This window comes from Rhipicephalus microplus, chromosome 5 (genome assembly GCF_043290135.1).
Source record: "Rhipicephalus microplus isolate Deutch F79 chromosome 5, USDA_Rmic, whole genome shotgun sequence".
Lineage (NCBI taxonomy): Eukaryota > Metazoa > Arthropoda > Arachnida > Ixodida > Ixodidae > Rhipicephalus > Rhipicephalus microplus.
The window spans coordinates 3886880-3913266 of record NC_134704.1 but is presented as its reverse complement, the minus strand read 5'-3'; the positions used below and the strand labels follow the sequence as shown (position 1 = coordinate 3913266).

Here is a 26387-nt window from a genome sequence, read left to right as displayed (position 1 = left end):
AGAAGTCCTCTCACATTCCACTGTAAAATCTGCGTGTCCATTTTAGATGTGTTTTGTGCTGTGTGCTCAAGGATCGAAAATTAGCTCATGGACCCTTTCCAGGGGCCGTGACACGAGATTTTTCTTTTTTGGATCGGTCGACGGAGTCGCGCCGATCCTTAGGCGCTTGCTGCGCCCTCACCCTCAGAGTTGTGTCCATTGCCTCTAGCGAGGCACTGGACAAGCACTCTTGCGAGCGCTGCAGTTGTTTTGAGGGCCTCGCCTCTAAAGACAAGGCCTTCGCGGCCCCCAGCCCAGAGGTTGGTGGGTCCTTCTTCGATGGCGGAGCAGCACTGGCTGCAACCGCCGAGGGGGCGGATGGCGTAACCGCCGGCTCATTACGCGTGTGCCAGACAGCCGCCGGAGGCCGTCGTGGCGCTGCCCCCTGACGCGCCACTTCGGCAAAGCTGGTTTCTGGTAGGTAGGACACCTGCCTTCGTGCCTCCTTAAAGGAAATGTTTTGTTTTACTTTAATTGTGACAATTTCCATTTCTTTTTTCCAGCATGGGCATGACCGTGAGTATGCGGCATGCTCCCCATTACAGTTCGCACAGTGAAGAGAGTTTTCACAGGCTTCAGATGTGTGTTCTTCTGAACTGCATTTGGCGCAAGTTAGGCGGCCTCGACAGTTCTGTGAACTGTGGCCGAACCGCTGGCATTTGAAACATCGGAGAGGGTTGGGTATATATGGCCTCACTCAAAGCTTGATATACCCAGCCTCAACGGAGTCAGGCAGTACACTTGAATTGAAGGTAAGTATTAGGTGCTTAGTGTGGACTTCTTTTCTATCAGGTCTTATCCTAATTCGCTTCACGTTGATGACATTCTGTTTGCTGAAACCCTCTAGGAGTTCAGCCTCCGTAATCCCTAACAGGTCATCATCTGAAACAACGCCATGGGTGGTGTTCATGGTTCGGTGTGGGGTTACTATTAATTTGGTATCTCCAAATTTCACTAGATTAGACAATTTTTCATACTGTTTCTGGTCGCGGAGCTCCAACAGGAGGTCACCATGCCATTCTCGATGCTTTATATCCTGGGCCAAAGATTTCTGTCAAAGACTTCGAAGCAAGAAAAGGTGAAATTGTTCTCACTGGTTTGCCGGGTGTGTCAGAGTGGATAACGTGAAATTGGGGAAAGGATACTCTCTGGTGACCAAAAAACTGGAATACTTCATTGGTGCACCCTCTTTTCTGAGGGCGATCAGGGAGTGGGGGGAAGGAACTAGCCATAAGAAAAGGCTTATTTTCGGCAGCGGCGCCAGCCACCCACCATGGAGTCCTACAAGGGGATGCTGCAGGGTCTGTAAGCACAGGACCTGCAGACGCCAGCTGTACACCACCACTATAACCGAATATGGTGTATCCAAAGTAGGATAGCCACACAGGGTTGACCCTTGCTGCCAGGAAACACAGAAGTCAACGGAAAAGAGTAGAGGACAGGAAAGATTTGAAGTAAGAGAAAAGACGAATATGTGAGGGGGAGACAGGAAAAGGCGACTGCCGATTCCCCCCAGGCGGGTCAATCCGGGGGTGCCGTCTACGTGAAGCCAGGGCCAAAGGAATGTGTTGCCTCTGCCGGGGGGCCTTAAAGGTCTAAGCACCCAGCGTCGGCTCAACACCCAGGATCCCCTTTTCCCCGGACACGGCAAAGCCACGCACAGCTAGGCGTGGGAGGGAGTCAAACCCCCCCCCCCCCCCCGTTAGCTCGGGTCCGTGGTGTCGCTACACACCAAACGCCTACTTGCGCAGGCGCCCCTGCGGGGTGCCGGTTTTTGTGAATCCCACTACTTCGGCTTCTGTAGAGATTGCCCTTCGAAACTCGGCTCTTAGAGCTCTTTTACCTGCTCCTTGGATATATCCGCTGCCTTGCACGTTATGAATAAGTCGAGTGTGAGGTCCCCATCGGAAAAAACACGTTCTCTCAATACTGAATCTCTGATTCCTACGACGATGCGGTCGCTGATAAGTCAGTCTTTTTTCTTCCTGCTTGCCTCCGAAAGTTCGTTACAAAGTCATCGAATGTTTGCTTTACTTTTGCTTTATTATGCTGAACACAGCACAGACCTGTATCACGTTATTGTGTAATCTGTAGAGGGCATCAAACTGTTCCACGAGGTGCGTAACTTCATTCTGCGGCTGCTCGCCGTCAGTGTTTGGAGGTGTAGGGAGGATTGTCTGGGCGACACGGCGGCTATAGGGCTTCGAGTACATGATGAAGTAAGGCTCTGCGCTTAGCTGTAAGCTTGATGGCGCACTCACGAGCTTGCCCGTAAATGTTCCACACTTTTTTTCCAGTCCTCCCAGGCTTGCTGCGGCTTGTCACCTGGCTCGAAATGAGCCAGTGGTTGTAGGAAGACATTGGCTATAGTTGCAAGGTGGCTGCGATCACTCTGACACCGTGTTTAGCTGTGTTGTTGAAGGGCTGCGATGGATATAGGACCAGCCCAGTCAAGAGCAGAAATGGAACTGTTTATTATTCAGATACCGATTTGGAAGTGCAATGTAGGTGGTGCTAGATGTTCTTTTGTTCAAAGGCAGCATAGCGTTGGCAGCACTTAAAGAAAAGATGGTATACTGCGCACATATGTAACATAAAAAAATCATGAATTATCAAAGTCGGTGAAGTAGCACAAGCGCGTGCACTGGAGCAATACAACACCAATCCAGACAAGATGCAAACACAGACAGTCTCGCACAGTCAGCGGCAGACTAAGCTGGCAGGCAGATGGTCTGGTCACTCTAGGCCAGGAACGCCAACTATAGTGTAACAAGACCAGTGATCCAAAACAAAGGGCAGACTAGTGTGCCCACTGGTCTTCAAAAAATCGGTGCCAGTGTGAAAATACGGGCCTCGTCTGGCGATGCGGGGTGCTGAGAGCAGCGGGGGAGACAAAGGATGAAGGGTTGCGTAACAAAAAACGGTCGTGGAGACCGATAACTACAGGGCTGCGGAGGCAGTTTTACACTAAGAATCTGTGGGGATCTCGCAAATGGTTTATCGGTGGTCAAAAGTGGTGTCCCGGGAAGTCACGAGAGCAGAGACTCCGTTCACTGTAAGGGCCGGTTCACGATAGCGGCATGCATGGCTCGCCATTTGATGTTCTCAGGCAGCCCTACCGGCTGCTTCCTTCGCACACGTCTGCCGTTCTTTGCCGTTCAAAGAATGAATCCGAGACCCATTTTTGTGCCGCTTGCCATTTGCCAGAGAGAGGTGTAGCCAATCAGCGACAGAGGAGCAACATGGCTGAGCCGCATCGTCTGCTTTCACCTCTTCGCACCGTCTGTGTCAACCGCAGAACACTTCAAGCTGCTCACTTCTTGCTCCGCGGTTTTCATGCTACGTCATACATGTTGTTCCCAGACTACGCTCTAGCATTGAATAGAGCATAATAGCCTGTTCGGTATTCAAAAAAGCGTACAGCAATTAAAAATCATGTCTACCAAAGTAGGCATTTGGACCTGTAGCGCCAGCTATGCAATAATAGCAAAAACTAAATATGGAAACGTATGCCCGCCAAGATTCTGGAAGGCTTGCTTTAGCCTACAACAACAGTTATTTCAACATGGCTCTGAAAAACGATGCCGAATCGATTTGGTTACCGTGTTGTCGAAGCTAAATGACACGAGTAAAGCGAATGAAAGCATCAGTTCGGAGCTTGCAAGCTACAGAGCGCACGGCGACTGCTTGATAGATTCGTGGCGGTCGACAACTACATTCCGAAGGGCACTCATGTTTGCCGGCAAAACTTGTCGTGCACTTTGAACAGCTCTCCCGCGGCGGCGGCGGCCGGCGGTCTATGGCACTGCATTGTCAGGGGAGGCTTGCCCCTAGCGTGAACCAGGCCTCGCAGATCAGCAGTACTCAGAGAGGTTTGTTGCAAGTGCGATGTTGTGCAATTGCAATCACGTATATTTTCATCGTCCCCAAGTATCATTCGTTTTAAGCGAAAGTTCGTTTTAAGAGGAACCGTTATATGTGGGCTCGACTGTATCTTAGTCTGCTGAAAACATGCCTCACATTTACACACTGTGCAGTGTGTGGGCAAATAAGCCATTTCATTACCTTTTATTGTTTGTTCTTTGGTGGCACAGCCCACAAGTATCATGCTACGTGAAACACTCACTTGCTTCTCTGCAGCTGCATGCTGAGCACTCTGCTGGACCTGAAACTTGGGAAGCTTTCCTTGCTGCTGGGCCATGTCTCTCAGTGTACGGGCAGTCTTAACAGTCGAGTTTCGAGAGTGAACAAACACCATGACCTGCAAGAGCACAAGTGGTACTACAGTAAACCTCCTGGGACCCAACTGCCGCCCAATACACTAGCACCACATTTCAAGGTTCACGCAAGTTTCTAAGGACAACATAGGAATTGTTTTTACTACAACCATGTTTCAAAATTCTGACTAGTCTTATTGCACATTACAATAGACTCTCAGTAAATGGAAATCTGTTAATTGGAACTACTGCTTTGATTGATTGATTGATATGTGGGGTTTAACGTCCCAAAACCACCATATGATTATGAGAGACACCGTTATGGAGGGCTCCGGAAATTTCGACCACCTGGAGTTCTTTAACGTGCACCCAAATCTGAACACACGGGCCGGCCTACAACATTTCCACCTCCATCGGAAATGCAGCCGCCACAGCCAGGATTTGAACCCGCGACCTGCGGGTCAGCAGCCGAGTATCTTAGCCACTAGACCACCACGGCGGGGCAATTAGAACTACTGCTTGAACGGAACTATATCCTATGCAATGCTTGGTTTTTGGCTTGTATTCTGCATCCATGTTCACCTTTCAGTAAACAGAACTGCTGTTAAATGAAACATACTTTACCAATCCCTTCAGATTCTGTTTACTGAGAGTCTACTGTATATACATATAGTGTCATTACATGGCAGAAATGCCTAGCCTTGATTCAGTCCAATGTATATTTGGGTACAATTAAAGAAGGCAGGAGAGGCCCCGCCCAAATGACCGTAGCGCAGCAGCCAATTTGCTCCGCGACTAAACAAATTGACCCGCTCAATAAATTATGACTGCTTCTAAAACGCGTATTTGTCTGTATAAATAAGATTTGTGTATCTTGACGAGTGCTTTGATAAAACTGTAATGATGAAAATGCTACGCCACATGCCATATCAGGAGAGAAAAATTACTCCGTGCCTTCTACAACACTGTGTGTCGTCTGCTACGGAGCAAGATCGACGGCACCAGGCAGTCACTAGTTTCATAGCATAAGATTCGTATGTACTTTTTGTGTGTTTGCAAAAGCTTTTTTTTTTTTTCAATGGGTCAGGCTTTTTTTTTTTCGGTTGCGAATTTGCAATCTTGTGAGTTTGCGCACATTGGCGCACGGTATTCCGTGCCAGAGTTATTCAATTATACGAGTTGCGAAACTGCGTTCCAGAATACGGACACGCAGCTGGCCCAATTCTTTGGGAGTTAGCCGACGTTTGCGCCGTCTTGGAGCAACAACGCAAAACACAAATAACGCGTTTAATAATGGGTGTGAGGATTGACAGGTGGCGCGACAGTATGCTCACTCCCGACAAAGGGGCTAATGACATGTTCAGATTTTGATACATGGGAAGTTTTGCACCTGATATGAATGAGCAACTCTGTTCCGTGCAAGTTTTCTGTCATAGAGCCTAGTGACGTGACATCGAAACGTGATCATTTGTTGCCGTACAAGCCTTGTGTCACCTCGATGGCCACACCACCAAGGAGCTTCAGCAAGAACAAGAGCGGCCACATCCTGAACAGCTATTTACGCAACATGATCTTCCACTGTTACACACAATAGGGAGCCCGAATGCACTGTGGAGGACACGAGCAGGTTTGTCGCCGACATGCTCGGTGTCGGCAAAAGGACTGTGTTCAGGGTGAGGGAGCAAGTTAAAGCTTCGCATTTTTTCGGGGGGCAAACTGACGATGCCCTCGTGAAAGTGCTCACGCAATTTGGGGGAGAGAAGACGCAAGCAAAGTTTGACAGCTTCAGGTTGTGCACGCTGAGGCCATGTGTGCACGATTTCTTTGGTCGCAACAAGATAACGAGGATCGAGAAGATAACTGCCGGGTTTTCGGAGCATATGGAACTAAAATCACTAAGGCGGTGTACAGTGCATCGCCTGCTTGCCGATATCGGCTTCAAGCATAAAAAGGGAAGCCGCAACTCCCTGCTTATCGACCGGGATGACATCACCGATTGGCAGAATTGCTACCACCGTGACGTGGAGCATTATCGGGTGGCCCAAGGATCTTTACCTCGATGAGACATGGGTCACGGCAGGACACACTCGGTCAATCGTGTGGACAGACACCCTGGTGCAGAAGCTCAGACGTGTGTTCTCTCGAGCAAATGGCCTGACGACGGGTCTAAAACAACCTCCTGGAAAAGGTCAGCGCCTGATCGTGATGCACATAGGCAGCGTGAATGGCTTTGTCGACGGCTGCTTGGATGTTTTCTCAGGCCAAAAGATAGGCGACTACCACGAAGAAATGAATGGCAATCACTTTGAGGGCTGGTTCAATGACGTTCTGCTAAAGTTTCCAGCTGGTAGCGTTATTGTTTTAGACAATGCACTTTACCATAGCCGGCGAGAAGAGAAATTGCTGACGACGGCCTGGAAGAAGGAAGAAATATAGGAGTGGCTCACAAGCAAGAATGCCACCTACAGTAAAAAGATGATAAAGAAGCAGCTTCTTGAGCTGGTGGCATCTGTAAAGTCATGCTTTCTGAGCTACATCGAAGACAACACAGCTGTAATGGCCGGTTTCATTGTACACAGGCTCCTGCCGTACCACTGCGAATTTCATCCCATTGAGCTTGTGTGGCCGAAGGTCAAGAATGGTGTCGCTGTAGACAACAGAGACTTTAAGCTGTCCACGGTCGACACCATCTTGATAGATAAAATCGAGCAGGTAACAGCGGAAGACTGGTGGAAGAGCATTCAGCACTTGATGAACGTGGAGGCAAAGTTAAGACTTGACCCATCTGGGAGTGAGCACATTCAACCCATCATCATCCAGCTGGGTGAAGATGACACTGATGAAAGCGACGACTGCGAGCTCTCTGGCATTGATCCACTCTGGCATTGAGCCACGAAGCCTAGCAGCTTCGTATCAATGAACAAACAGCCCTCATTAGGGCTACCAAATTTATGCCCGGTGGGTTTGCAAGAGCCTACCATTCATTCCGTGACCTCTCAAACAAATAAGCAGTTCCATTTATGGCGCATCCCTTTCATAGAAGGTCAATTCCGACAAGCAACGTCCCTCACACATCACGCCTGATTTCAGAAGTGGCATAGAAACACATTTCAATGCTGGCATATCTGAATTGAAACTTGCTAACCTCAAACTTGCTAACCATCAAAATGCTCAATCAGGCAGCCACCACCGAGTTTGACGCGCTTTATTGCTCAGTTAGCAGTCAGCACTGAAAATTGAAGTGTTATCATAACCATTCCTGCTGAAATAGCAGCAGTCAACATGAAACTGACAGCCACTGTTAGCAGCTTGCATGCCAAAGCACATTCATGTTGTTCCATTGTTTATTTTGGTTATCTGGATCACACAAGTAATACAAATAACAGAACAAATATAAAACATCATTAGCTTAGTGAGACCCAAATTGCTCGTTCAGGCAGCCACCGTCGAATGTGACGTGCCCCATAGTGAAATAGCAGTAGTCGGAGCACACTTCATGATTATGTTACCAGAGTCTGCACTGAAAATTGAAGTGTTGTCATAGCCAATTTTTAATTTATTAACCTGACTTGGGCAAGTAACGCAAATTCAAGCACAATTATTAACATGGTTAACTTTGCTAGCATTGGGTTGTCATATTTGCATACCAGACAATGCTCAGCAATGTTGAACGTGGTAATGAAATTGTAAATAAAGATGTGGCTGCAGCATGCTTTGCAAAAACAAGCACAAGAAAAACAGAATTGGAATAATCATATACAGACATGAAAGCACTCACATATTTATACACATTCACACAAATGCGAGCGCGAAAACAAATCCAAAATACAAAAAAGGGTAAAATAACAAATTTACACAAAAACGCACATACGTTTAATGCAGGAATCGTTTATTGCACATACGTTTAACTATATTAGGAATCGGTTCACAAGCAGCTGTGCCTACTTTATCGTACTTTTCAATGTACATAATGGCTCCGTTGCCTTCCCTCTCATAGGAACTTTTTAGTAGCAACATATCACAATAATGGAAAAGCACCGCTGAGCTGTGTTGTAGGAAAGCAAGCTGAGCACTGGCATCGCAACTTATGAGCGATTGTGTCACAGCAGGGATTCTACAGCTGGTGCGTGCAGTTAGCGAAGAGTTCCAAGCCACACAGCGGTACGAATTCATGCGAAGCTCCCTTCTAATGCCACCAGGGTATCAGTCATAACTTTACATTAGTTCTAAAGCTAACATTAAAGAAACAAACACTTCTCCCAAATGCCTGACCGTTAGTAATACAATGACATTCTCTGAAGCGGTGCGTGTAGTCACTCATTGTTGGCATTGATGAAAATCAATCGATCAATGGTGCTACAAAGCACTCGAACGAAGCTGCTCGACGCTCGGCTATCTTATCACACTGCCGCCACCGATCAGTCGTTTCGCGCTCAGCTGGCAGCAATGAATCTTTGCGTTGGGGCTTGCTGTCGCAAATCTTTTCTGCTGAGGTTGGTTTCATCTGCCCATGCTCTTCTCATTCATATCCATCGATATTCACAGCCCTATTCCCGTCCCGAAAGTATGCCAAGTTATTGAATTTGAAACATCCACGACACGAAAGTCCACTGTAAAAGAATCCTGACCAGCTCAGTGGCTTCACATTTGAGTCTTTTATACCTGAATGTCCATTGAACCAGAATCCGCAGTAAACGAAGCTCAATAAATGAAACGAATAGGGAGGTATGCATAACGCTGCAAATTAGTATGTAGTAACCGAATGTCTGTTGTAAGCGGATCCATTGTAACGAGGTTATACTGTACGACGACTACGTCGTTGTGGATGCTGCTGTCGTGACGTCAGAATGCCAGATTATTGTGGAGATCATTGCAAACTCGGTCACAACTGAAGACAGGGACATCGATGACGACGACGAGCATGAGCCACAGGATTCTGAAAAGTTGGCAGTGGAGTCGGTCAATCTCAACTTTGGAGAAGCCGTCGCGGTCCTGGACTACCTTCGCAGGTGCGTCGCACACCAAGCGACGTTGAAAGCAATGCGGCCTTCCAGATCATTGAGAAGCATATTGTGCTTACCAGCGAGCGAAAGAAGCAGCAGTCAACTATCTTCTAATACTTCAAGTCTTAGGCTCACCTTGCCAAAATTAATTGTTTGTTGTCGAAGCGCCTGTGCTCTCATTCATTTTCAGAGCTTTCCTCCCTCTTGCCTTTTCTTGGCTGTTACGTTTTTCTAACCCGGTCCGCTGAAAAATGTATGAACGCGGTTCCACTATATATAGAGTCTGAAGAAAGTGTTCCTAAAATGCTATTGCCATGTAATGCATATTTGTAAAGTAATTAGGTCTCAAAGTCAGTTTTGTGACCATTTTCACTCGCGAAACCACCTAATAAACGGCCATATTCGACGCCGCGGTCCCTGAGAACCATGCCAAGTAGCGCAGCCACTTTGATTTCATTTGAAAGACGTATTCTTTTTTTGTCTTTTCCTAGTGGAAGAATGCTTTTCGTCTAACAACAATGCAGCTATCACGAATAAAAAAAGATCCAAATACTCGCACATCATTGGTGCATTTCTATCACATGGGGCTGTTTCCGGTTCCCTATTGGATGTCAAAGAATTCGTCACTAGAAAGCGGTGCGCAGTCTGCCATTTTGTGATGAGGCCTAAGCGACAGCTGTGTAATTGATGTGATGGCAGGCGGTCATCAAAAGTTTATACTGCTCATGTGTTCAGAAAAAAGCGAAAACGGCATCTGAGAGCACACAGCATCTTACCAGCGAAACTCTTTGGTGCCGAGAACACGGAAAAAGCTGGCTGTGCCAACGCTATCACGAAGGGGGGCCTTGCGATCACAGATGCCATAGACGGGGCCAGCGCCTCGGCACTCCCCTGGTTTCCGACGCTGAAAAAGTGGCCCTTGAGTGTTGTGCGAGTGACATTCAGAGACCTTTCGTCGAAGGCGCCACACGACGCAACCGGTCGAGACTTGGAAGTGACCGCACGAATGGAACGCCATTCACCATGGTAAGCTTAGCGATAATGAATGAACAGCTTCAGTGTATGAAGTGCAGTGTGTGTGGCGGGCCTGGCAGCATTTCAAAGAAAGATTGAAAATATGGCATTGCCACGAAACTTGTGCTGACATGTGATGAGTGCGGAAAAGTGAAAATTGTACGGAGCTCACCGGAAGTAGGAAAAATGCGGCGCGCGACCCATTCAGGATTTGTGCGGCACAGCAAAACAGACAAACTGTGTTGAGTTGAATTTTTTGTCACACTGATTATTTCACGAAGATGTATGTACGTAAAGACATAAAAATTACGTGAAACTGAAAATGATTGCTGCCTCACAGAAGGCTGTCATGCACGTTTTGAGGACTGCGCAAGCACCGTCAAAATGCTGAACATTTGAAACCCTGGAAACATCAGGCGTGCAATGAAAAGAGAGCGCACGAAGAATGATGACGACTACACTCCTGGAGGCTTCTAGCATCATTAGTGCACTGATTAACACCTTTGCCTGATAAATATACATGCTCACCATGTCCCTAAACTTCTTTTCTCGTTTTCTCAAAACAACATTTTTCATCACGTTCGAGGCCATTACCCACAGTCTTTTTTGATCTAGATGTTAGATCTTGATCATTTTTGCAGCATTTGAAAGCTTATAAATTAAATGGTGCAAGAAGACCAAGAAATCGTAATTTTCTCAACAGCAATTTAATTAGTAATATAATTAAGCAACTTTTTCAGATTTTTGATGAGTCTACTTGTTGAGGCTATAGCTCTTGAACAAAAGAAGCTGAAAGTAAAATTATGGTTTCCTTGCACTCCCTGTTTTTTACAGAACACTGTAACATCTAATTTACAGCAATCTTTTATGAGAAAGCTGTCTAAACAACAGGCAACAGCGGTCAAAATGTAAGTTTATGGAACAGTCATTATAAAATCTGTGACAGCTGAAAACTAATTGAATATTTGTTTTCAGCTGCGAAAAAAGCATATCACATAAAAATTTGAGCTTTATAAAAACTTGAGCTGTAACTATTCAAAATTTTTAAAAAAATTTTGGAGACCAGTGTCTCCCCTTAAAGCACCATTTATGGCAGTAGAGGATACCTGGTAGCCCTTCTGGATGACCGAGTAGACCTTTTCAAAGCAGACTTCATCCATGTCAGTCAGTTGCTGTAAAGGTGATGTGGCCTTTACGCCAACAAAAGTCTGCCCCAGGGGAACAGGGCGAAATCGGTTGTCAAAGTAGAACAAGCCCTGACGTGGATTGACACGCAGAAAGTGGGCCACATCCTCATAGTTGGGCAGCGTTGCTGAGAGCCCAACAATGCGAATCATTGTTTGGGACGATTCCACCTGAAAAGAAAAACACATGCAAGTTTATATGCATGCATTGGCTATTGGCCACAACATCCGCAATCTGTCTGAGATGGGATAACTAATAGCATAGCAAACAAACCTTTTAAGAAATGTACTCCGGCTGCTGATGATTTTAAGAAATTATATCTCATTACAACCAAGTTAGCAATACACTCAGTCTATCTAATGCCTCCACTGTGGCTAGTCCTCAGTATGCTCTATCATGAACGTTCTCTGGGGGGAATGAAAAGGCCGGATCAACTAAAATCACTCGTAGCTACCTACTTTAGAAAAGTCAAAGGTTGGCCGCGATAGGTGCATGCAATTGGACCACCAGAGAGTAGAGAAGAAAAAGCTGTGTCAACTAGAAGTATTTCAATGCCTGCAGCCAGAAAGAAAAATGATCAGGCACTCCAATAACAACTTTATGCGTTCCCTAATTCATTCTTATTCCTTACAAACAGGTTGTAACAATAAAAATTTTCATGCGACCGAATACTTTCATGTGTTCAACTATATTTCAAGACAAAACTGCTTCTATGGTCCTGCCAACAGTTATAGGGTCTCGAAAATGAGAGCCCGCTCTCGAACATACTTTTACATCGATGATATTGCCAGCCGAATCAATACATAACTAGTGATCAGTACCCTCAATGCACTCAATCAACAAACCAAATGCGAAGGTGGCATTGCCGACGTTAGACTCACCACGAAGGGCCCACGAGAGACAGCCTGCTACGGCGACCCGTGGACCTACCGCGAGACACCACCATTTGCGCCAGCCACCACATGCCAATATGTTTTCTGCCTGGCCACGTAGCCTCGCCGCCAGGCGTCACTGATGGCACCAGTGCACTAACCATCATGATCACTGTGATAATGAACTCTCGCAAGCACTACACCACCTCAGCAGCTGTTAACACAGACTGAGGTGCAAACGACTTTACAGATTATAGCACCCACACACAGTGGAAAAGTATCTTGTTCACGAATTAAGTTGCATTGGATGCAAATCTTCTCATGAGATGCACTAGCACCAGTCCCAGTTAACATTCTCACAAGATACAATTACAAGGCACATTTTAAGCAGCAGCCCACACAAAAAACAGAACACATCAGAAGTCCTTTGGCCATTTGTTAAAGTATTTTTAGATTTCATCGAGCCATTTAACCATCCAGGCAATCACTACACCCATGTTCACCACACTGATGTGTTTATAATGCACATAACCGTGTTTGATGAACAATAATTCCACAAGAAAAGGTCCTGGTTCAAAAACCATGCACTTGCCATGAACCAAAAGAATGTGATGTTCTGGGCTGTGTCCTTTGATACTAAAGAACATACAGAATGAATTTGCAACTATGTTGGAGTAATAGGAACTGGTCCCTGGACGAGCTGGTGAGTACAGTAGCATCCCCTGAGAGAACACTACAACGAGCACTGTTGATATTATCGGCATAAGTAAACAATGTTCATGCACAGCACTAGTCTATCAAAGGAAGTCAAAACTGTCACTTAGCGGTAATTTTATGCAAATCTGAGCCACTATGTAAGATGTTTTGTTTGAGTAGGATGCAGGTGTATAATATCTTGAGAAGATTAACCTTTGTCCTGTTTATTGTGCATTCAGCTGTTTATTGTGCATTCAGTTGACTCAGTGTAGCATGACTCACAAAATGAACCAATATTTCAAGTAAGCTAGGCATTCAGAAGCCATCTACATGCAGACATGCATTGGCAGCGCAAGCACTGATGGCACGGCATCAACACAACCAAATGCTGGCCAACACTGTGAAACAAGTGGCGCGATCTCAGTTCATCAAGTGCATGCAATCAAAGCAGCCTTAAAGGTTGCGGAGTGAGCCAATGCCACAAGGAAGAAACATACCAGAGAAGCTAAAAAAAAGTAAAAAATAAGAACACTCTCCCATAAAAAAGGAAAATCAAGCTTTGAAGCACGGATATATGCCAACAAGATCAAAAGGCTTTTTTGGGAACCCAACGGAGGGGAGCTACAAAGACTGTTCACTCAAGTTCTCAAATGGCCCCCCCTTTTGAAAAATAGAATCAGATTCTCCTCTCCATGGGCTGCCCAAAATTCACCGGCACTACCTTGTGGTGCAACCAGTCGTGGAATAAGCATGCTAATACGAACTGTCCAACGTTTTACTGGGTGCTGTCAGGGTTCACCCCTCTTCTGGTCAAAGGTATAACGAGTCTCCCATTGGTGAGAGCGGTCATTTAAAATGGCATTCGGAGCAACTCAAGAATGAGGTCATACAGCCGCCCCACGAGAGCATAGGATTAAAACTTTTATTCAATCTATGACAAGAAAACATGCATTAATCCTTCAGAATATTTAAAACCAGCGTATCTTCATTCCTCTCGTCCAGACCACAAATTTAAAGTACAGCCATACAACCCAAGAACGGATCTTTTTGAGCATTCTTTTTTTCCGCAAGCCATTGTCGAATGGAATATGTCACCAGCTGATTTAGTTTGCCGCAAGACTGCGGATTACTTCTATGACACACTGTGCCCCCCACAATAATGCCTAAGATGCACTGCGAATATTCTTCAAAAAAATAAATAAATAAGAAATAATAATGAGCTAACAGGATGCAGCATCACTCAACCATCAGCAGTAACGAATATACATCCACATTTGCTGGCATTCCACCAGTAGCAGGGGTGTGACGACCGAGACTCAATATGGAGAAGTTTTTGGAGACTCGAAATTCCAATTTTGGAGCAGACGAACCTTGCTTGAGAGCAGTTAGCGGCATTTAATATGTCGGCCTGGGAGCTTGAATATACAAGTTTCAAGTGCACATGTTAATTGGACTATAATACACATAACACTGAAACAGCCTTAGAAGAAATTTTTTGAACAGATCATTGCCAGGTATGAAGTGCACTACTCTTTGTAAGAAACATGTGAAATATTATTTTTAAAGATGTTCTGAAAACCAGGTTATATGCAAACATTTGAAAAAAAAATGAATCACACACACACAGAATTTTAAAAATTGTGATTGCACAAGAATCGTAGTTGCGTAACTGTGGACCTTCGCTTAAAAACAGTTACATTTACGTCAAGTGTACTGCAAGCATTTAACAGAAAACAAAAGCGTACTGCACTGCTGTTTGCGGCCACCTCACGTGGGACCGCTTTCTAGAATGCAAGGCAGGAACCAAGAAACCTCGCTGCATCGACTATCTCGTAAAGCGTCTGGGTATGGCATGAAATAAGCCAATATGATACTAGGTGATAACACCTCTCGATGCGTGCAACCACGCGTTATTAATACTGCCCATGTTGGCCTGTTCAATCACTGTTCATGTAGAACTCCCATAATACATAGACTTGCGATTGCCACTTGCGCCACTCCGCCACTCGTGTGAAGCGCTCGCACTGTGCAGCGCAGGTAAGCAATGCGTCTATGCAAACGAAGTGCCAAACATACAGATGTCAGATTGTTGACGAAGAAGAAAAAAAATGAAAGGATATAGAGGAGGTATACCAATCACACTGCGGAACGGTCACCAACTGAAACTCTGTTTGAACATGAAGCTAAGCCTAAAAACTCGTGTCTAGCCCAGAGCTGGCACGCAGCGACGCCTATTAAAGTGTTCGTTGTGAGTTTCAATAACAAGACCCACAACAGTGCCCTATCACGGTTTATAAAAACTGTGCCACGTGATCGTCGACATATCATGAGTCAGGAATAAAGTACCGAGGTGCCCGTTATTGCCATTTAAACTGGTTTACAAGCCCATTCTGTCCCCACGAGTTCGCAAATCGTGCAAGTTTGTTTTCAGTGCTGCTGTCTCTCGCTACCTGCAGGCACCGACGTGCGGATTGCAAAATGCAATGAAAACTCGCCTGTCAAAATAATTAGTCGCTAATGGGTTAAACCGGGAGCCTGTTGCATGCGTTCTACACACAACAGCGTCGCCATTAAAACCGCAGCTACTGGAGGAACATCCTATGCAAAACAAAGAACCTGAGAGTCAACCTTGGGACGCATGCCACTTGGTTAGCATGGCTAAGTTGGCGGTTTTCGCTAAGCGACAGTGGCACCAGAACAGAGCACCTAGCTAGAAGCAGCAGCGCTCTATGGACGGCAGCACATTTTTGCACGGTCATGCATATTTACAACAGCCCAGGGGAGATTAAGGCATGACCAGAAAAATGCAAAGTAAAAAACCCGTTTGGGCATCTTATTTTCTTGACATTCATGGGGCTGCTCAAAAGACCATATAGTGAAGTCGGCTCATTCTAGTTCACTACACAACTCAACATTTTTTCCCCCCTGAAGCATAAGTTGGCATCAGAATTCTTGATTTTAAGGCTGTCTTGGAGCAGTTTGGTGCAAGAAAACGAAACATATAAATAATACGTAAGATGCGCAGCTGTCTCACCCCTGCAATTAGGGGTCGCTGCTAGTTGATGTGTTGGTTAGTGGTGCATCCCATCTAGTTGTCAAAGATTTGTATCAAGTTGAATAAACGACAGTTATTTTTGGGGTTCAGCATTAATTGGCTGCTGTCTCCTCAGGCTATTGCTTGGTTACCGCCCTCCAAGAACTGACAACGATACAGCCTCATGTTTAAATAACCATAAAAGAAGCGTAAAGTAGTCAATAAAAAAAAGCCAAATGGACTTGTTTGTATTCTATCTACTCTGTGGCAGCATGAAAAAAACAAGAACATAGAGAAAATCAGAATATCTGATGACACACAGCAATAGTGGCTCAGTGACGGTTTTCGGTGTGGCATCTTCTGCTTTGCTGCGGCAACAAAATTCAATATTAAGGATAAAAGAAAGCAAGAACAAGCATAAGCAGTGCAACAGCTGAAATACAATTTGGAGCAATTTTCGGAGCAACAAAACGCTACTTTTGGAGCACTAAAACCCAAATTTGGAGCAGGTTACAGGAAAAAATCATACATTTTTTTATCATAAGCAGTATAAAAAGGAATGCTCACATTTGAAAAAAAACAGTGTGAACCATTCAACTTCCCCTAAATCATGCAGTGTGAACATGAGCACTCCCATTTCAATGAAAGTAGTATTTTGAACCACCACACTGAGCAAACAGAGATGAAGTCCAGATTAGCATTGGCTGAGCCTATCAAATCATTTGACAGACTCGGTGAATTTACATATGGATTCACCAAAGTCGCAATTTCGAAATTTGGGAGATTCGTAAAACCGAGGAGTAGAGGTGGCGAAAAAAAACTGGCGCACAATTTAGTTAGTTTTTTTAGGGAAGCAGAAATGTCATGCAGTGCTTTATATGATTGCCATTAGCTTATTTAAACGTCAGTGATCATACTGAAATGTAGATTTATGCAGCATACAAATGATGAGTTACCTAGCAAAATGCGCAGCGTCTTATGAATAGCGCTAACAGCTCCTTCCAAATCTCAAAACGCTTTTCTGCTGATCACTGATGTACTGCGGCAAAGGTAGCTTAACCAGCATTCTTTGCAGATGTTGCAACCAAAACCAAGAAGTCTTCTAACTGCCCCCCCCCCCCCCCCCAACCAACTTCCCACCTTTTTCTTCTTTCACCAAGGGGTTAGGTGCCACTACGGCTCCCTTGCAAAGCGCGTCCGACCAAGTAAAATAACAACGGCGCCCGCCCATTGGCCCGGCGACAATACCGCATATCTATTGCCAGGACCGTGGCCGGGACAGAACTTCAATACAAACAAAAAAAAGTTTTTGTGTGCCACTGATAAGGCAATCGATGTGGCCACTGGCAATGCCGGCATTCGCAGCAAACCGAGCTTATACGCAGTATACGCTTCCAAACTTAGCCCTTAACAAGCCACAGCCCCGTTTTCAAGCTAGGAAATTGACATTTACCACGAAGTGTTGGTGGCTACAGCAATACCTTTTTGTCTTGCAGTTTCGTTGCGTCGCCAATAGGTATCCGCTGCGGTCAACGAACTGTTGGGCACGCAGTGTTGTCACTTCATCTGGTCATATTTTAAGTAGATTCTAGGCACTATAGTTGGGGTCTGAACGCTTTGACGGATGGTGCAATCTGCAGGTGGCCAACGTGGCCTGCATATTTCGCCAAAGTTATAGCGCATGAGAAGATTTTGAGGGTGGCTTGACATTTTGGCGCAACGTGGCACAATTTCAATAATTTCACGATTCTGGCACAGCTCGGCGCAACAATCAAAAATTGTATCAAATTGGCGCAACTGGTGCAGCTGTTGCACCCCTGACCCAAGATAAACATAGGCATCTGCACTATAATGTATTTGTATTCAAGTGACATCGGTAAAATGACCCTTTTTTTCTCAGCCGTGCTTTCATATCTAGACAGTAAAGCAAAACACATGCTGTTCATATGTGTGTCAATTGGCAAGCTGCTTGATTGTATGCAAACCCCCCACACTGCGGACAGATTGCAGCACAGGAAATATCTTCACGTGTGCCAAAACTGCTTCGTGGAGGCAGCCACACCTCATTGCATGTGATGTCACCAAATGTAAAGACATTTTTCCATAGCTTGTTCATGCTATTAAAATGAGATGGGGCAAACGGCACCTGTACTTTAAACCATGGACTCTAAAACCTTGTATGTGGCCTTTGGCAGCACCTCTCGATATGTTTAAACCACGGTGTAAGAATAAGTTAGGTGCTGACACTTGCTGCTCCGCGTAAGGATAGGGCGCGGGCAAACTGTGTTTGCCAATGACTTTCAGCTATGAGTAGTTTGCGTCGAGTGAGTTGAGATGGCACTGCTGTATGAGGCGCCAGGTATTCACGAAGTGCTCATTCATAAATTCATGTGCAGAAGAACACCTTTTTGAAAGCTTTATGTGCATGGAATTTTGTGATTTAGAAACTCATTGCCCTGTGCCTGTGAGCCTTGCCAGTGCACTTGTTTTTCCGATTCGCATTTTGTGATTCCATGCACGTATACCTCGATGCTGCATATGACTCCAAGTACGTGTCAGCGGCCTTGTCACTGGCCGCGCCTCAAAATGGGCGCCTCAAAATGGTGTTTTATCCCGAATGTCAAGCCGAGGTATCAAACTTGTACGGAGCGTGTGTCGCTTCTCAAGGGTCCGCGTGAACCAAAGTGCTTGAATAAGTGGCGACAGGCAATTCCGAGAGCTGACAGAGTCTTGCAGCCTACTGACCATATGTGCGCAAAGCATTTTCCAAAAGAGGCTATCTCTGCGACATATCATGCAGAATACAAGATAAACGACCTGTTGCACGCACCGAAGATATACCCACACTCATTTTGGATGCCTGCTATTTTACCGGGCCGCCCAAAATACCTGATCATGCAGAGAAAAACCAGAAAACCTCTGAGAAAACAGCTAGCTCTACTACCGACTTCTCGGAAGCGACTGGAGCCAAAAGGTTCAACTGCATCTGAAGTGATTGACCCTACCACTGAAGGTAAGCCAAATTTATTGCCCGTGAAGACAGTGACTCCACAGCATGGCGATGATGAATCAACAGACCCGCATGAAAAAAGGCAGTACTTTGACTTCAGCAGTGACAGGCCTCTTCCCCGTGAAGAGGAGGATGCTTCTCAACATGACACTGATAGTGTGGGACTATTTCTTAGTCGGGCTATGTCAGGCGTCCGTCAGGATCCGTCCACCGCCATAGCAACAGCTGCGACTGCACGCGCCGCTAGCAACCGGAGCCCCCACCATGCCACGCTTCGGCGTTGGCAGCTGTAAGCAACAGCAACGGGTGCACGTGTTTATTCGCGTCCCTACCAACAGGAGCCCCCACCTTCTTGAATTGAACTTGACTTGCCACCGCCTCAATGCAGTGTGTTTGAAGCGCGTAGGTAGCGCTTGTGCTGCCAGAGTTTGTGTTCATAAGACGCTGACAGCATGGCCGTCAGGTACAATAACAGCTGCAGTGCTCGGCCGCTTCTTCTCTCGCCGTTCGTTCTCTATCCTCCCTGCGCCCCACATTCTCGTCTGTTTGCGCCTCACTCTTGGTCGTTTGCTGGCTGAGCGCTCTCAAAAACAACGGGAAATGTGTGCTCGAGACACCACTGTGAAACGCCAATGCCGAGCCGAGAACAATGTTTGTTTTGTTCACTTCATGATAACTTTTAACCGTGCATGCTAGCTGCTAGAGCTGTAAATGCGTACCGCGTTTTTCGCGACAGAAAAAGACCACAGGCAGTGAATGACGCTATTGACTGCACGGTGTAAGAAAAAAAACATTATTCTTCCAGCGCTCGGTCCTCACGTGCAAAACACCGTTATGGACGCTACACAATGCAATCGCATTTTCTCAATATTCCCTTCGGGAAGATGGGGGCATTTTTTCTTGTTTTAAATTCAGATGCCACTTTTTTGAGCTGTTTCATTTATGCCTATTTGGACCAACAAAGATTTTGTAGAATAACCAGTGTGCATAAACCACCGTTACTGTGATGCATCCGTGTTTTCACTATATTCATGTGATTACAGTTAGTTCCCAAGCTTGATATTGTCAAGCCAGATTTTCTGGTTCTTAGATGTCTCTAGCACTTCATCGTCTTGCCACATTGCAGGCGCAGTTACGACCACGGTACCTACTACACATCACCATTTATTAAAGCAAAGGCCAGTCTTTGACGCCTCATCCAACGCGAAATATGAATTTCAGTGTCCCACGTCACCGGCATAAAGAACGAGCTGCACAAAACATACTGCTTTAAGTAGTGCGCTCCCTTTCACTGTCTGATAAGCACATCAAGTTGAAATCTGCGCGGCTTATGGGGTTCTTGGTCGGATATTGACAAAAATTGGCACAGGCATTAGGAATGGTCTCACAGAGTGCTTCATAAAAATTTCGAGCATTGAACAAATACTTAATGAGAGACGAATTATTCCTTCATTGAACCTCGTGGAGCTGCTGGAGGAATTATAAGATGAGAAAAATAGTTGGTGATTACTGTACGCACAGCCAAATGTATGCTGAAGGGGGCTGCGTTTTCAGAATAATTTTTTTGCAACAATAACACTTGTAGTTAACGCTTTCTCCAGCGACACTGCAATGAGCACACTTGCACTATAAACAAGAAGCCCTAGGAAAAATTCTTTAGAGATTAAAATGAAAAACTAAGACTGCAGCCCCCTTAAAGACATATCAAGGAGCACTGCAAGACAAACGAAATCAAATCTATGAAATGATTGCCAAAATATCTACTCCACGAGCTGAGCATAATGCCAAAAACAGACAGTATTGAGAAATCTGGGCTTAAAGTTTCAACTTGTCTTTACGTCTCTTAAACACCTAAAAATTGTGATCTTACGTTTGTCTTGCGGTATTGGCCTATTAAGAATGTGGCCTCTGCCCAGTGTGCTTTTGTTACCTATATTTCTTGTTTTCATAACCTCCTTTTTTTGATCTACCAAGAACAAGTATGGATTTCAAACAAGTTCTTCGTATGAAGGAGTGGTGTGATAGGCATGACCGAACAGGTTGTAATTGAATAAGGCTATATACTGAAATGATTACACATCTTTCATGCGTTCAAGCTACCATTAGCCCAATTACAAATAATCACTGACAATTTTTCATATATAGAGAGGCTTAGTGCATCAAAAAATAGCTTGCACCATGACAGCCTAGTCTCATTTCCAAATAAACACTTATGGGCAGAAAACTGGTGGCATAGGAATTTTCTAGCAGTTTATTCCGCGAGTCGGGCATATAGAAAATTTTTTCATGGGTGCCGCCATCTTGCAAGCGGGCGGCCCTTTTCTTGTCTGGCAACCCATCTGGCATGCAAGAAGCTCGCTGTTTGCATACAAGGTAAGCATGGGGCTGTGGTTTTATCACTCCTTTGCCGCTTTTACGCGGTGAATTTCAACTGAAACGATGCAGATTCTTTAGAAAATGACTTCATGACACATTCTGACAAGGTTCAAGTCGTTGAGGGTGAATGGTTTTATTATACAGTGCCGGGAACGAGTTCGCCTCTGTTGATGCAGTATATTCAAAGCACTGACTTTCTGCTCGAAGAATGCAGTATTTTCAGGTCTTTCTTTTCCAGAATTAGCAACAACACTTCCAGGGCATAGTGAATATTTTTCTTGAGCTGTAGTCATTCGCTTTTCTAACAAGATTTCTTTACGCCACGTTGTCACATCAGCTACCACTCCTACATGAATCCTTACGTTGAGGTGTAGTGGTTGTTTTTATTTCGTGGTACTGACGGTTTTTGTTAACTGCACACTAACTGTTGTTTAAATTGTTCCTGAACTCTGAAGGAGTGACCATATCTTACTCACTTGTTTGCTTTTACAGGTGTCCACTTGAATACAGCTCTCACATCAAACGACGCCTTCTGAGCAATGCAAAGACGCTTAGATTTCTTGCCTTTTGGACTTTCTCTCAAACCAGATGACCGCTCCAGTTTCCAGGACGCTTCGCCATCAAGCACAACACTTCGCTATTCGGGATAACCTGCTTTATCGCCGAAACTACAGCTCGATCGGCCGTAAGTAGTTGCTTGCCATTCCCCGACATCTCCGCTCTGACATCTGCGCCACGTTCCACGATGATTCGCAATGTGGCCACGCCAGTGTGTTAAAAACATACACTTGCTTGCAGCTGCAGTACTACTGGCGCGGTAGGTACCGTTTCGTTCACGGTTACGTAACGTCTTGCCTTACGTGCCAGCGATGCAAGATGCCCGCTCAACATACAACCGTTCCCTTGCAGCCGTTGCCATGTCCAACACGAGCTTTCGTGATCGACGTATGTAACTGCGCGGTAGTAAACACGGACGACAAGAAGATACAAGGACAAGCGCAGTCACTATCGGCCACCTAAAGCGGTACGCTGAAACCGCTGCGTTACCTTCTGCTACCGCAAAAGACGTTGCATGTTTTATACTGCAAAACCTGGTTTTTAAGACAAGGAGCACCTCGGGAGTTACCAAGCGACTGCGGCCGCGTTTTTCTATCCGATGCCATCAAAGCGTTGTAGAGCGAGTGTTGCATTACACATCGCACTACCACAGCCTATCACCCGCAAACTAATGGGACGACAGAGCGTTTTAATTGTACACTTGGAAATATGCTGGCCATGTTAGCTTCATCCGACCAGTCGAATTGGGATAGCATACTACCTTTTGTGACATATGTCTACAACACTGCAACGCAAAGCACCACTGTATTTTCGCCTTTCTTCCTTCTTTATGGACGCGCGCCATCATCAACAATGGATACTATTCTTCCTTATCGACTAGACCCTACTGAATTGACAACTGTTTCACAAGCAGCAGCACACGCTTAAAAATGTCGGAAGCTTGCTCGTGCGTTCACGTCACGCAACCACACGCGCCAAAAACATCGCCACGACGTGTCAACCACGCCTATGAGCTTTGCTCCTAACTCACTGGTGTGGCTATGGATTCTTTCTACTCCTCCGGGACTCTCCTACATGCTTTCGTCGAGGTACCATGGTCCTTATCAAGTTGTACGCCAAACATCCCCTGTCAACAACCTTGTCAAGCTGCTGGATGCATCTCCGGACAAGAAATCGTACACGTCTCTCGGCTCAAGCCGTACGATGACTCTTCTGTGTACACCTGTCCTTAGGTCGCCAGGATGGCTCCCTTCTTGCCCGGGGGTGATTGTAACGAAAGCAGTGGGCACAGAGCTCGAGAAGAAGAAGAAGACGCGCTGTGATTGCAGGCTTGCATTCAGTTAGCCCTTGCGCTAAATAAATCTTTTGTTCGCCGAGTGAAATCTTGCTTGTTGAACACCCCGTTTCAGCCCTTTTAAAGAAAAGGGGGCAATAGAAAAGAGTGTGGTGGAGACAAACTACTTCAAGTAGTCCTCCTCTACCCTCTCAGCCCACTCCGGGATGGCCTCCTGAATGTCGGGCTTCGAGCTGCTCAAGGCAGCCTCCTACTGCTTCTCACTGGAAATTAGGCGTTTCAGGAAGGTGAAAAGAGGGTGCTTAAGAGAGCACCACATAATGTGGTTCAAGTCTGATGTGGAAGAGGCACAGAATTTACAAAAGGGGAAAGGGTAAGGGACAGATGAATGTGGTGTAGGAGGTGAGGGGAAAGAAAGGTGCGAGTCTGCAGCTATCGCCTCAAAATTTCGCATCTGCGTGAAGATTTGCGAGTGAGTGGCAGGAAGCTTAAGCACTCTAATTGGTAGTGAGCGCAAATGTAATGAAATGAAATGAGGCGATCCCGCGCTGTAAACCCCGCCTCCTCCATAGTGAGTTGGGACACATCCGATGCATGTGCCCGGACTGTGAATCCTCAGGCAATCGCATGAACCGCCTCGTTTCCGGCAAGACCCGCATGCGCAGGAGTCCAGATTACAGTCAAAACCCGCAATAACGAAATCTCCGGGAAAACCGAAAAATTTCGTTTTCAAGAGAATTTTGTTGCTGCGAGTATGAGACATAAAAACAGTGATACGGCCAGCAGAACGAAAATTCATTGCCAGAAGTCGGTCAACTTACTTTGCCGACCCTTGCCATGCAACAACTCTCTCCCTTCACACTGGGAAAAGTGGTCCATTGCTACGTCGTCCTCCTGTGCGCCGAAGAAAGAGTGAAGGGTGTCCAGCGCATCCAAAACAACCCATGGGTTGTTTTGGATGCGCTAGCGTGTCATTTTTGCTCGCAGTCTCGCTGTCAGCGGAGTTAGGGCTAAAGCAGACTCCAATGACACGCCGCGCTCGTAGAACGCGGCTCGCTCGTAGTAATCTGATCGTGCATCCGGTGCGGCCACTCGTAGTAATCTGACCGTGCTGCAGCTTACAGCTTCGTTGCTTGCGACGAAGCACGTCGCCACGAGTGCACTGGCGCGTCGTTCCTGCCCGCAGTTTCAATGTCAGCGGAGTGAAGTCTAAAGACGACTCCGATGACGCGCCATGCTCATAGCAACCTGATCGCACATCCGCCTACTGCTCCTAACTAAAGCGTAATTATATCTTAAGTAATCATCGAGCCGTGAACACGTCACGAAGTAACAATTTTCGAAAGCCATGTCCTCGCGACGCACAAGCAGCAGACGACGATCTCCCGGAGCGAGCATCGGGCCAATGGCGAGGCGAGCTGAAGCAACACGGCGGCCACAGCCAATCAAGGGCCTCGAAACAACCTTCAAACATTTGTTTTTTGTGCACTTGTTTTTAAAGGGAGGGGCCAGCTGAGGCGGGAAAGTTAAACAAATCGCTGTTTTCTCGCGATTTCCAGAAAAAGTATCGCTACTTAGGTAGGTGAAATGAACTTTCCGAAGCACTTCTACACGGTTTTCAGTGTAGATATTTTGGAATCAGATAGAAAAAGGGTTCCAGAAACTGAAAACTTGATTTTCATAAAATCGATTTTTTGCCATTTTTCGCGATACCAAAGCCGCGTCCCCCCTTAAGTAAACAAACATGGCGGTACCCACGCTAGCGCGGCAAAAACAGACATTTAAGAAATTTTTAGTGCGCATAACACGCATACGAGCATATTTTCGACAGTTAACCTTTGGCTGGAGTGTAAAATAAGGCCCGCACCGTGGTAGCAAATTCGTTAATGTGGGATCGCTGTCCAAAAACATTTCTTTGCCGCGAGATACGTAATACATGGGCTTCTATGAACATTCGCCGGGGATCCGGAAATATTTTGTTGCCGCGGGGATTTCGTACTCGCGGGGTTTCATTATTGCGGGTTTCGACTGTAGTACTACAAGTTGATCAAGGGCATGACGCAACAGTAGGTAAAGGGCTGGCTGCCCAGGAGCGTGTAGAATTAGGCTCTTGATAAAATGCGTGTAGGTTTCGTGATACATCAGTTGAACGTTTTCTCACATAGTTTTTTTGTTCATTTTGCTAAGCAACCAGAACACAACAGCGATATCCGTGTGTGCACACACACGAGCACAAATGCATGCAGACTATAATGGCTAAACCTGCCTTTGACCTCGAGCTGCTATCCATATTACAAACACATTAAATTTTTTCTCATAAACAGCGCTGCTTTTTTGTTCTGAACCAAAGATGCTGACACCGTCGACGCCAGAGTTTCAGCGAAACAAGCTCTTTAGTGTTGTTGCGTCGAAATGCGACCTCTCTTTAGGCCAATGTTCGCTGCTGTTGGAGCATTTTTACGACAAAAACGCTGTTAGCAAATAAACAGCATATAAAACGAGAAAACCCACTGCATTAAAGCAGAGTCACAGTGTATTAATTTGTTGAGATCCATGTACATGTGTATATGGAGTGTAACAAACAAGGGGGGCTCCACGCCGATCCCTTTCCACACGCGGATTGGAGTCGCTCCCCAGAAAGCGCCTTGACCCACCAGTGAGCGCAATCTGTCGCATCAAACGGACACAGCCCAGGCGGCGAACACAATCTGAATGCGGCGCCGGGCGTTTTGTTGTCACTTAACTTATTCTTACACCGTGGTCTAAACCAATTACATTGCTTGGCGTCCCCATAGCATCTGTGGGCACGTGTTCGGCAAGTACAAGCGAGCAGATGGCAGTCCCGGATAAGAAGTCAACATGGCAGCAAGTTACTTCAGCCTCAAATTTATCACATTATATTCGTGCACTGTATGGCTTGCAAGTTAGACACCTATGCATTTAATTGCTTTACATTTGAATTTTCAAGAGCAATGTAAGTATTTTGTAGGCTTGTGCGAATATTCAAAGCATTCGATTATTTGATCAAATATTAATGTAATTTAAAGTCGCTTCGATTCTAATTTAAGTTATTGAAAATTTTGAAGTAT

General features: G+C 45.7%; 1 protein-coding gene across 1 annotated transcript in view; it reads right to left on the bottom strand.

Moving 5' to 3' along the window:
* Positions 1–26387, bottom strand: part of LOC119175108 (activating signal cointegrator 1 complex subunit obelus) — a 526436-nt gene that overhangs the window by 371092 nt on the left and 128957 nt on the right. Inside the window, exons 12-13 of the mRNA XM_037426343.2 lie at positions 11380–11628; positions 4166–4300 (exon numbers count right to left, since the gene is read on the bottom strand). Of these exons, the coding sequence (XP_037282240.2) occupies positions 4166–4300; positions 11380–11628 (384 nt within the window). The remainder of the gene's footprint in view (positions 1–4165; positions 4301–11379; positions 11629–26387) is intronic.